General features: G+C 36.5%; 2 protein-coding genes across 3 annotated transcripts; one reads left to right on the forward strand and one right to left on the reverse strand.

Moving 5' to 3' along the window:
* Positions 1 to 578: 578 nt before the first annotated feature.
* Positions 579 to 8760, forward strand: LOC135168892 (FAS-associated factor 1). 2 transcript variants are annotated; one of them, XM_064133498.1, is made up of 7 exons: positions 579 to 683; positions 895 to 1077; positions 1357 to 1425; positions 1497 to 1776; positions 3501 to 3681; positions 5583 to 6918; positions 8279 to 8760. In XM_064133498.1, the coding sequence occupies exons 2-7, from the start codon at positions 1039 to 1041 to the stop codon at positions 8357 to 8359; spliced, it is 1986 nt and encodes a 661-aa protein (XP_063989568.1). In that variant the 5' UTR covers positions 579 to 683; positions 895 to 1038; the 3' UTR covers positions 8360 to 8760. The 2 variants fall into 2 exon arrangements, with proteins under 2 accessions (XP_063989568.1, XP_063989569.1); XM_064133499.1 differs by having other exon boundaries at positions 679 to 805.
* Positions 8751 to 12310, reverse strand: LOC135168891 (exosome RNA helicase MTR4). Its single transcript, XM_064133496.1, has 3 exons — positions 12082 to 12310; positions 11735 to 11842; positions 8751 to 11663 (listed from the first exon to the last, which is right to left on the reverse strand). Exons 1-3 carry the CDS (start codon positions 12186 to 12188, stop codon positions 8819 to 8821), a joined length of 3060 nt encoding a protein of 1019 aa, XP_063989566.1. The 5' UTR covers positions 12189 to 12310; the 3' UTR covers positions 8751 to 8818.

Consider the following 12310-nt stretch of genomic DNA (forward strand, 5'->3'; position numbering starts at 1 on the left):
AAAAGAAAAATTAAAATCCATGAGGAAAGTCGAAGCGCGGGCACGAGCTCAATGGCGGAAAATTAAAATTAAAAATCTCGAGGAAAGTTAGAATGCGGTGTCTGCACCGAAATTCCATTTGGTTTGCCATCGTGCTTTTATTTTCCCCGTGCTATTAAATTTTTATTTATCGGTATTAAGGAATGAAGTCTGGTCTGATCAAGGAGAATCAAATTGTCCTTTGAACACCGCTGGTTTCATCCTGGAATATTTATGAGGAAGGGTGAAATAATTGTTTAATTATCGGGGAAATTTTCGAGCGCCGTTGCGCCAAGATTCCATTTTCCATTGGGCTCGTGACCGTGCTTTGACTTTCCTCGTGAATTTTAATTTTTCTTTTCTGAGATTGAGGGATGAAAGTTGGCTTGATCAGGGAGAATTAATTTTTCCTTCGATCAGCATTGGTTTCCTCCCTTCCTAGTCATTAGGAACAAAGAGACATTTTTTTAATGAGCATGCGAATTTTCGGGCGGCTCCCCCAGCCGCCACAATTGATGGTAGTGCATCCGACGGTTGGACTCATGACTAGCGTAGGGGTGGGGTCACTTGACTCCCCGGATCTGAGTCTCTACTTTAGTCTATCCGCTTTGGGGGAACAGTCGCCATATGCTCATGTGCCCTACTCATCTCTGCTAATATTTCTGGTATAATGACCACAATAATAACCATACAACGTAGATTTTCATAAATTAATTTCAAATAAAGAGTATTTAGTGTTATATTACTGTTAATACATCACAGATAACTTTGCATTAACAACAATCTGGTATTTTGCCTGAAACCATGAATCCATAATTACAAGTTAGATTCTCCTTCATATTTATTGTTGAACTTTTGTTTTTTTATCTTTGCTAGTGAACGTGTCGGCAGTTCGTGCTTTGTACTCCAGAGTACAGATTTTTCAGTCCAAAACATTGAATTAAAACAAAGAAAAGTGAGGAAGAATTTTCAACTGGTATTGAATTTTGGAGTTCACTGAGGTGAATAAAACTTCGGATAATGTCAGAAAATCGTGAGGTTACTCTGGCAGACTTTCAGGTAAATATGAATTTTTCATTTGCGATACTTTGATTATTTCCTATCCCATTCAACAAGGTTAAATGTTTTTCAGCATGACATTGCTAGTAATTGAAATGCTCATTACTTTGCTAATACAGAACGATTCTTCACCTGAAATTCTTCATTTTATTGTGGTTATTCTAGGATTTTATAGGCTCATAACAATCATCTGTTCTTAATATACGACTGATTATTATCGAACAGAATGCAACTAAAATATTATTCTCCAAGTACCCACGAGTATTAAAATATTTTCAGGCTTGCTCGGGTATTGATGATGTCGGAGAGGCGATCATGCATCTCGAGAACACAAATTGGGACCTTGTGGTAAGTAATGTGGCTATGAATGATTTTCGATGATATTAAATAATGTGGTATTTTTCTAAAATATTAAACAGGCTGCTTTGAACAATGTCATGCACCACGACACACAGCAATTACCATCAGAAATGAGTCCAGATATTGAAATGATGGAGGTTGTTCATGGAGTGCCAGTTGTAACCTTTTCATCGCCGGCCGATATACCCAATCAAAATAGAAGAAAGGAGAGTAATCAGGATAATTCTGTCAAGCCCGGGACAAGCAATCCTAAAAATTCTATATCTAGAATACTAACATTCAACGTGAAATATTTGGATAATATTTATAAGATTGATATCTCAGACAGCTGCACACTAAGTATGTTTCTTCTCCATTGAGGAACTCCTTAAAAATAATATTTTCATTCCGAAGAAATAATTTAAGAAATCATCATCATGATTTCCAGTATCTGGCACATTCCACTGTCTTTGCTGATTGAAGTTAGAATTTTTCCATTTTCCATCGATAATTGCTGTGATTGTGATATATATGGAGACATATCTGAATATGAATTTCACAAGTTTCAGTAATTGTCGGTTGCTCGATTCGTTGATTTGGATAGTTATGATGCTTTTTACATGTTCTCTAATATTCTGGGACTTTGTCTTAAACTCATAAACTATATATTTATTTTTGTCACTGCTGCGGATTTTAGCCCGTTTCAAAAAGTGCATTTTCGTTGACTAGTAAAAAAATGAGACAATTAGCCACTCGCTGAACGTAACATCACGAACAAAAAGTGTAGTTGGCATACATGCACCACCCGATGCTCCATTGCGATAACACCAGACTTCACATATATTTTTACTTTTCATTAGAAGTTGACAGAATTTTGCTGGGAACTTTTAGTGAACCCACCTTATAGTTCTGATCTCGCAGCTTACTTATTCCCTGTACCGCATTCTATACGACTCATTTAATGGTGTATTAACTTCAAGTGATGTTTGTGAAAATTACTTATCATAATTTTTCGATCAGAAGCCGCAAATAATGCTGAAATGTTACCGGACAAATTACCGGCGGTGGTGAATCAAAATGGAGCACGTTTGTGTTAATAAACTTCCACTTAAGAATGGAAAAATTTTTGCCACTTCTAAGTAAAATTATTAGTTGAAATTATACTATTTTTAGATTCTTCAACTTATCATAAAAACTATATATAATACTCCGAAACATGAAAATACAAAGTTTATTGAATGTGGGGGATATATGCTCAGCTTTTAGAAAAATTGAAGAATCTCAAAATTACAATAATGTATAAAAATGGGGAATTATGCCTACTTGTGGATTTTATTTTTTCATTCTTCTGCACATGATAACTTGAGAAAAAAGTGGCATAGTGTGTTTAAGTTTGCTATGATCATATGTAGCTCTTACAATACCGTGAGCGATGTCATTTTGGTTCAGGGGAAACTAAAATTTTAAAATCAAATCGAATTGATAGTTGGTGGAATGTGCCGTATGCTCTACAAATTGATCTTAAATACTGTTTGCTTACCTCATTATTACTCTCTCACTATGAATTTTTAACCCTTCCAAGGTCAATTTTATCTACGTCCATTAGAATACTCCCGGATCTTCCGCTTGTATGATCTGGGACATAAATGGGCGAAATTCAGTTCAGTATAGCGAGGAATATTTTCAAAAAATTGCATTCGAAATGCCACAAAGTGTATGATCTGTCCAGTAATGAGGAGTCTCGTATGGTGATACCTTTCAACTTTATCCAGAAATCCTTACGAGTTAAATCTATTTCTTCATTCAATCCATTGAAAGACATTACTTGAGATCTGAGTTGTTCCGCGAGCAGACGTTGTTTGGATTTTGTCTATTGCATTTTACTGGAGAGCTCATTACCAAAGATTGTCAATTTAATCCGTGGAGATACAAGCTCAAGAGGTGATTCGATAGTTTCAATAGAGGGTGCAGTATCCTAAGGATTCCTTCAAGCTAATAGAATTTCACAATTTCACCTTAGAAGGTTAAACATTCTGCTTGAAACCATTGTTGTGTTTTCTTTGTATTTATTTAGATTTTTACAGGTGATCTGAAGGATTCTATTTTTGCTAAAACACATATAACTCCTTGTCAGCAAGAACTTGGGGGATGGAAGAAAGAGGAGCCAAAGGCAAATAATGTAAAGCTCCACAGTTTGAATTTACCTCTCGAGAATACATTATTGCTCAATCCAATTGTGGAACTCGGAGACTCTAGCTCAGAAGCGTAAGTCTAATTACTTCTTCAACTTTAAAATCTTATTATCAATGTAGGTATACAGTTACACAACATGATTGGTTTAATCCCAATATTTCGGAATCTTTAATAAATATCCGCCGTAAGTTCGGGGGTCAGGGGGTTGGAGAAGATATCAATAGATACATCGATACGTCTGTCTCTTTGAATAATGAGAAAAATAATCGGTGGAGGTTTATCCACCACTGGCATACTGCGGCTCTGAGAGTATCGTAGTCCCATCTACGACTCCTCTCATCATAGTCACGAATGAGAGGTGTCAGCTTTACTGAAATTTCTCATTTGCGAGTATCAGGCCAGTTGCTGCGACCAAGCCTGACATTGTCCTCTTCAACTTTCAAGACAAAATCATCTATCTCCATTGTCTCATTGGAGAACAATATATATGAAAAAGAGGAAGACAAGTGGCTTCAATACCAGTCTCTCCTGTTTGAGCTACGTCAATTAAGCAGGGGGTTGGGAGTTCAGGGCTAATCTAGTTGTCCCGATTATTGATTATTTTCGCGGCATGAGACAGTCTTTTGTATTTGCGCTTGAGGTCATCCTGGCCTACAGGCCGGGATAAATACCTTAATATTGGTTGGTCAGGTGCAGAAGGTTGTCATTCTTATGTTTCTTCGGTTACTTAGATAGCATGAGTCCGGACTACAGTAGAGCTTACCGTCTAATTAAAGAGCGTACTACTGTGGAGGGATTAGGACAAGTTTGTATCGCTTAGCTCATCTAAGCGGTGCTCGAGGTGAAATCGGAGCCTTTGATGATGGTTCACTGATCACTTTAAAGAGTAATCAAATAGTAAGCAAATAACGAAAAGGTGCCGAGTTCTTATGCAATTAATGGAATCTTCCAGAAAACATTAAAGATTCGTATTTTTTGCAGTTCTTTAAAGTGGTCAGAACAGGATTTAAAAGCAACGCTGCAATGTCCTTGCTATGCTTTCCTTTGAACTTTTCTTTAGGAACAGTCGTAGGATAATTTGCAGTTGTGCGTTAAACTTGAGAAGAAAAGTTGAGGGTACTGATCTCATCTGTCGCTCATGTTCTCTCGTCTATCACTCTACAGCGAATTGTCCTACGACTACTCCTACAAGCATGACTCTACTTGTGATAACATTTTCTCTTTCTCACATTTATAACATGATATATTATCACTTATTATGATCATCCAGAATTAAACGCAGAAGAGGTGAAACTACATAGTGATATTCTAAGAAATGTGTATCATTTCGTATGTGAGAAAACTAGCAAGAAGGAGATGATAAGGATATGGAGGAGTGATCAATATTTTTTTAAATTCACGTTTTATAAATTCAATATTCTGCAAAGTACAAATTAATTATGATCGCTGGGTTCTGACGCATTTATATTTATAATGTTTACAATTGGATTGTGATAACTAAAGTACGATATAAAAGATTTTACGTCTATTTTAGATGTATTTCTCAACGTTCAACGATATTCTAAGAAGTTTCACATCAAAAATATTATTTACCAAAGAGATACGCTATGGTAATTTTCTTTCGTATCGCTAGTAAATAATCGGTTCGAATCGGATGCTAAATATTGTAGAAGTTGAAATTGCTTTGTATTTCGGTATAGCTTTAAACCTTCACATACAGATTTTTATGTTCTTGTTAACTATATTAACTGCATTATGCTGAATAAGGGCTAAAATATAAAGAAATAATGTGTGATTTAAAAAACGGTTGAGTTTGCATGGAGTAGACTTAAACTGTCATAACTCTTTATAATTAATCAGATCAAGTAAAAAATTGTTGAATTTAAATACCGATAAAGTAGCAAAAGGCTGGATATAACACTATCCTCTTAGCTATAGATAAGAAATTGATAAATTTATTGGAATATTTTCAGAATAACACTATCGGATCGTCTGTCACAAACATACATACTGAACGTAAAGGACGAGGTATACAACAAGACGTACAATTTAAAATATCCTGGTACAGCGTCAGTTTTAGATGTGAAAACCGGTGTTTACGCTCTGATAGATGTACCAGTGAGATATCAGCAATGGAAAGGCTGGCCGAGTACTGTTAAGGACGACAATATAAATCTGGCACAAAGTGGAATATCCTTTCCAGAGCACCATCTAACTGTTGCAAAAGTCATGAGTAAAGAAAAACAAGCAAAGCAAGTTGTTGATTTGGTGGATAGCGAGAGTTCTGCTGATGATAACGAAGATGCCGACGAATTTGAGGATGCTCCGGAGGCTTTTATCATTGAAGATGATCTCTTCATTGACAATATTAGCCCAGCGAAAATCCTCCGTCTGATGCCGGACAATGTTGAAGACGAGACAGTGGGAACGTTGCACTTTGCAGAGCAATTTGAGAAACGTTATGGTCCTGCTCATCCCAAATTCTTTACTGGAACTTTTGACGAAGCCATCAAAGAGTCATGCTTAAAACCTGCTAAGGATCGTAAACTGTTGGCCGTTTATTTGCATCACGATAACAGTGTGTTGACAAACGTTTTTTGCACACAACTATTGGGTTGTGAGACTGTCTTGCAACTCTTGTCAGCAAATTTCATAGTGTGGGGATGGGATTTCACTCATGAGAGTAATATGCAGAAATTTTTCCACTCTGTTACACAGTCATTGGGTATGATTGGCTCTGAAGCAGTAAGGAATATCGATATTGATACATTACCAGTTCTCATGATTCTAATGAGATCACGATCAACGACTGAAATTTTTACTATTGTCAATGGCAATGTTGGAGTCAATGAATTGTTGATCAACCTGATTCATGCAGTAGATGTATTTCAGGAACAAAAAAATGCCGACATTGGAGCAGAGGAGGAAAGACAGGCACGAGAGAGGGTTAAGCAGGAGCAAGATAAGGCATATCAAGAGAGTTTGGCTGCAGATAGAGCTAAAGAGGAGGCTAAACAACTTCAGCAAAGGCTGGAAAAAGAACAAAAGGAGCAAGCTGAGAATGAGAGACTGGCTGAGGAGGCGAGGAAAGAGGCTCACAGACTCGCTGTAGAATCGAGTTTACCACCTGAACCCGACGCTGACTCCTCTAATGGAGTTTTGAAAGTTAAAGTCAGGCTTCCAGGAGGCAAATTTCTGGAAAGAAGGTTCCAACCTGACACACCACTGCAGACACTACTCAATGTTCTTATTGTTGAAGGATACCCTACCGAAGAGTACAAGGTCTTATCTAGCTGGCCTCGAAGAGATGTAAGTGTCTATTAATATTTTATTAATTTTTTATTGATTGCTAAGAAATAAATATTAAGGGAACTTTTTTCATCGATTTAATGACCTATGATAAATCTGTTTCTCCTTCTCAAAATATCCGCGCAATTCTATATTATAATACCTCTTATATCGCATATTGTAACGAGTATATATAGGTATTCCATCAAAAAAATTTTATTTTCATTCTTTTTATATCAGTTTTACAACTTATCTATAGAATAGTAGATTTTAAGTCTTTGACAATGAAACCTACCAATCTCTGTCAGCGTAAGCTCAAGGAAGACACTGTATTTGTCAGTTCATAGGCATTTCTGAGTAACTTGAAAAATATGTATTAAGGGGTTACTCTCATGGGAACGCATACATTTTACCACTTTTTAGGAAATTTTTTTTTATGCGACAACAAAATTCAATCATTTTAATTTTTTAATATATTTTTATTTGTATTTTGAAATGTCCAAAAAAAAATTTTTTTTTCGTTTTTTACATTTTTAACATATATTTTTTTTAAGTCAAAGTAGTCCCCAAAAAAAAAAGGTAGTTCACTGGTCATGGTGATAGCGGCTGTTCATGTTGTCTGAGATAAAAAAATCGAATGGATTATTATTCAGTAGATCTGCGGCTATCGTCCCTGCCAAATATAATCAATTTCATTAAAAAAATAGATTGAACGTCAAAAAAAATCACGAAAATCTTGTTCTTTTTCGTTAAAAATCGTTTTAAAAAAATATGAAAATATTTTCGAAAATAAACAATTATGGTAGGGACGATAACTATAAATGAGTAGAAGAACATATGTAGATTTTAAAGCAATCGGTTGAATACTTTTTTTTCTAGGACCATGACAGTTTCAGAAAATGATGATTCGTGAAAAATGCGTTTAAAGTTTGAAGTCTGGTAGACAGTCGCTTACGACACGTCGGCGACTATGAGCTGTAACTTATTAAATACTATGAATTTCGGCCTGAATTTTTCACAGTATGTTTTCAATAGGTTTTACTGTCAAAATATAAAAAAAAAGAAATCGATTTCTCGAAGTGATCACATGAGAGTAACCCCTTAAGAGCTGCAGTAAAAATAGTATTCAAATTCTCAAGATTTTTTTTCTACACATATTACACCTTTAATCATTTAAATCCCATCAATAATTGAATGAAAATTCATTTGTCTTCTTTGGGATTCGATTTTTTTATTTCGATTTGCTCCGATATAAATTTTTTATTCTTCTCAAATAATTGGCATGCCAGTGCCATTGATGTACCCTAATAACCTAGTAAATTGATTTATGAATTAGTTATCTAGAAATAATGATTAATGTAATTTTTATTTTTTTATCTAGCTTACGTCTGTGGATGCCAGGCTCACTCTAGCGGAACTCAAATTCTGCACACAAGAAACCGTAATTTTAGAAGAAAGATAAGTTGTTAAAAATGTTTTTTCTTACAGAACTCACATTAGAAATTTTAATAATGGCGATTTCTCTTCCTAAAAATTGTATTTATTTTATGATAATTCATTCTTTTTGTAGTGCGAGAACAACAATAATTCGAATACGCTGACTTTTATCTTAGAAATTCAAATTTATATACTGTACGTTTTCCATACTATATCGTATTACACACGAATAAAAAATGTTGATTTTATTTTATAAGAAAGAAAAACCGTCAGACGACCAATTAAGTGAAACGAAACGATTGAATTCATTAAAAAAAATTGTATTTTATCCCTGCTGAGGGATTTGCATACTATTGATTTGTGTAATGTTTGCGTTAAGGAGAGCATTTTTGAAAAAAATATTAAAAACCTGAACATTCAAATAAAGTTTCAATTTCTCAAATCCTTTACATTATGTACACGAAATCCATCCTTAATAATTTCATCATAAATACAACGAGGCCGCAAAGACGATATCACGTTTCATAATTTTAATAGCCTCGCTGAATTTATTTTCTAAATCTGTATTTCCAATATTCTTGGCAGCTTGTGTCAATTGCCTTAACACTTCCTCCAACCGTCTCATACATCTAATAATCGATCCCTCAAAAATATCAGTCATCTTACAAATCTGAAGGAAACTCGCGCCTTTACACCAAGCATACACAACATCCATTAAAAAGGGCTTAAACCTTTCAACATATGAATCTTCATCAAGAGCCAGATTAGCCTCTGATGAGACTTTAGCAATTCTCCTAGCAAGATCTTGCATTTGGCGCAAAGGTCCACTCAACTCATTAGTGGCTTTTGGCATTTCTGACGATTTTTCATCGCAAACAAAGCAACTCAATAGGGCAGCAACTTGTGGTATATTGAGAGAATTAAATAGTCCGTTGAAAATCATCTCAGTGAGAAGGAGTTCGTCAGCGCCGTTCAACTCACAAGCAACTCGTCCCTTGAGCTCAATCACATCAGCAGCTGTGCAGTAAGCCATTCTTCGTAAAACTCGTTTTCTACATTTTAATTCGTCCATTTGTAAAACCGACTTTGCCTGCTTCAGCTCCTCCTTGGCCTGTTTCAGTTGTTTACCCATTTCTTCCTTTTTTGAAAAATTATCGTAAATTTTGTCAAGCTCCGCGTGCTTGTGCAGAGGATGAGCATACAGTCTCTCCTCCAATATCTCAATCTTTTTCACAATCGTTTTAAATGCTGAATCCTCTATTCTCATCTCGGTTATTGGATTTAAAAGTGGAGGACCATCTGAAAATCGTCTCTTCACTTCCTGAATTGTCTTTAAAACACTTCTACGATTGTCTGAAGGTCTCAAATCTTTGGGATAATACAGTCGGAGAGAACTTATTTGTGATATCAAGGTGTGTAGAACTGGGACAACCTCAACTTCACCTTCTTCACCCGCAGCACATGGAATTGGAGCGTCTTCTTTGCTGTTTTTCGATATGTGGAGAAGAATGTCGACGATTATAACAGCGCTTTCAGTCGGATTTTTCGAGTTTTTCTTTTTAAAGTTGACTACGATTCCCCAATCGAAGGTGTGTTCGTTTTTAATTTTCACCATTCTGCCAGGTTGTAAGAATGGTACTATATACTCTGGTTTGGTTAAGTAACTTCTGAAGTCCCCTCCCAGTTTATCCAACTGTTCCCTGATCTCATGATAAGAAGCTATTTCGGTGAATTTTTCGACTTTTATCTCATCATAAGATTGCTGGAGTTCTTTGACTTTATTATAGAGATCGGGAATAGAGGCTTGATTCTGGAATTGATAGAAACTTCGCTCTAACATATATTCCGGGTTGATTTCCTCGACTCGAAGAAGATTTAGGACCATGTTGTAGGTCAGGTGAAAGGCTGAATTGATGGGATCTGCTTTTCCCTGAACAATCGCTTTGCCAACAGCAGGACTGACCTGTTCATCAATCATCAGGATGACGATTCCTTTTTCGTCAAGGCCTCTCCTACCAGCGCGTCCAGACATCTGAATGTATTCACCTGATGTGATCCATCTGAACTCCTTACCATCAAATTTCCTCGGGGCGGTAAATAATACAGTCCTAGCAGGCATGTTTAATCCCATAGCAAATGTCTCAGTTGCAAATAATGCTTTGATTAAGCCCTCGCCGAAAAGTATCTCGATAGTTTCCTTTAAAATTGGAAGTAAACCGCCATGATGAATTCCAATTCCTCTTCGCAAGAGAGGGAGGACATTCTCCACCTGAGGTAATTGTTTATCCTCTTCACTCAACACATCCATTGCATTCTTGAAGACTTCATCTACTAAGAGTTTTTCTTGAGACGAATTAAAGTCCAATTGGGCCATCTGCATAGCATATAATTCGCAATCCTTTTTAGAAAAACTGAAAATTATCACTGGGGCGAAGTTTCTCTCCATGATCATTTTAACAATTTTAAAGATGTTAGAAGAACCAGCTGAACCTCCTCGAAACCCTCCTTTCCTTCCCTTTTGGTCACCTTTAGCAGCATCACCAGACTTCTGAAGATAAGCCATGGCTCTATTGAAATTGTCCTCTTTGAAGTGGCCGTCTTCGTCTACAACCAAGTGAATGCCATCGCCTCCAGCTGGAAATATATAATGCTGCAACGGAGTCGGGCGATAATCAGTATAAACAACATGGCAGGGCTGGTGGTGAAGGTGCGCCACCCACTCAGCAAATTGTCGAGCATTGGGAATAGTGGCTGAGAGAAAAACATAGTGAACATTGTCAGGGAGAAGGATCAATGTCTCCTCCCAGACAACTCCTCGCTCCTTGTCTCTCATGTAGTGAATCTCATCGAAAATCACCCAACCAACTTCTCTCATAACTTCCGATCCTCTGTACAGCATGTTCCTCAGAATTTCTGTAGTCATGATGAGGACGCTGGCTGTCGGATTTATGGTAACATCCCCTGTCACAAGTCCAACGTCCTTAAATTCTTCGTAAAACTCGCGATATTTTTGGTTGCTCAGAGCTTTGATTGGAGTTGTGTAGATTACTCGTTGCTTATCTCTGAGAGAACATGCTATTGCATATTCTGCCACCACGGTTTTTCCTGCCGATGTGTGGGCTGAGACCAGGACTGACTGATTATTTTCGATGCAAAGGATCGCCTCACGTTGGAACGGGTCCAAGATGAATTTGTATTCCTTTGCAGGAGGGCCAGTTTTCACCTCGAGTGGAATGTATTCCTGCTCGGAAGGAAGCGCCACTTCGTGAGTACACGACTCTATTGTTTCTATTTTGTGGACCTTTATTTGAGAGATTAATTCATCTAAGCTGCGAATAAAATGCACAATTATTAGTTTTATTAATTTTTTCTGCATGCATGAATACAAATGAATTATTACTTGATGTCATCGAGGATCGATTCTACTTTTATTCTCTTTGGTCCTATGTCGTCATCTTCGTCATGTTCTCGTTTGAGATTTACGTCAATCTCATCTTGTTTGGATTCACTGAAAAAAATACATTTTCGTTATAATAAGGAAAAAAACCGGGACTCAAGTCCAGACTACGTATTTCAACACGAACAATTTTTATGATATTGCATCTCACTAAAAATTTTAAAAAAGAAAATTGTCTTCAGGTTAATTTTCATGCTAACCCATTAAATAAAACTACTTTAATGTGTATTTTGTTTGATTGGTGTGAGAGAAGAAAATGTTTGCTCAAAAAAGAAGTATAATTTTTTTACTTTGTGGGACTTTTAGGCTCTCCCTCTGTGGGTTGTGGAATTATTTCTACAACACGGTCGTTCGCTTCCTCAAAAGCGTCGAACAAATCTGTATCGAAATCAGCCATTTTTTTAGATATTTATACACATTTATCTACGTTCTTTACTTCACTGTCCGAGTTTCCGATTTTCTGAGACACAACGCGTGCACATGTTTTCTTCGGTAAACTGTTATGGCGGATACGACATG

The sequence above is a fragment of the Diachasmimorpha longicaudata genome, chromosome 13 (assembly GCF_034640455.1).
Source record: "Diachasmimorpha longicaudata isolate KC_UGA_2023 chromosome 13, iyDiaLong2, whole genome shotgun sequence".
Taxonomy (NCBI): domain Eukaryota; kingdom Metazoa; phylum Arthropoda; class Insecta; order Hymenoptera; family Braconidae; genus Diachasmimorpha; species Diachasmimorpha longicaudata.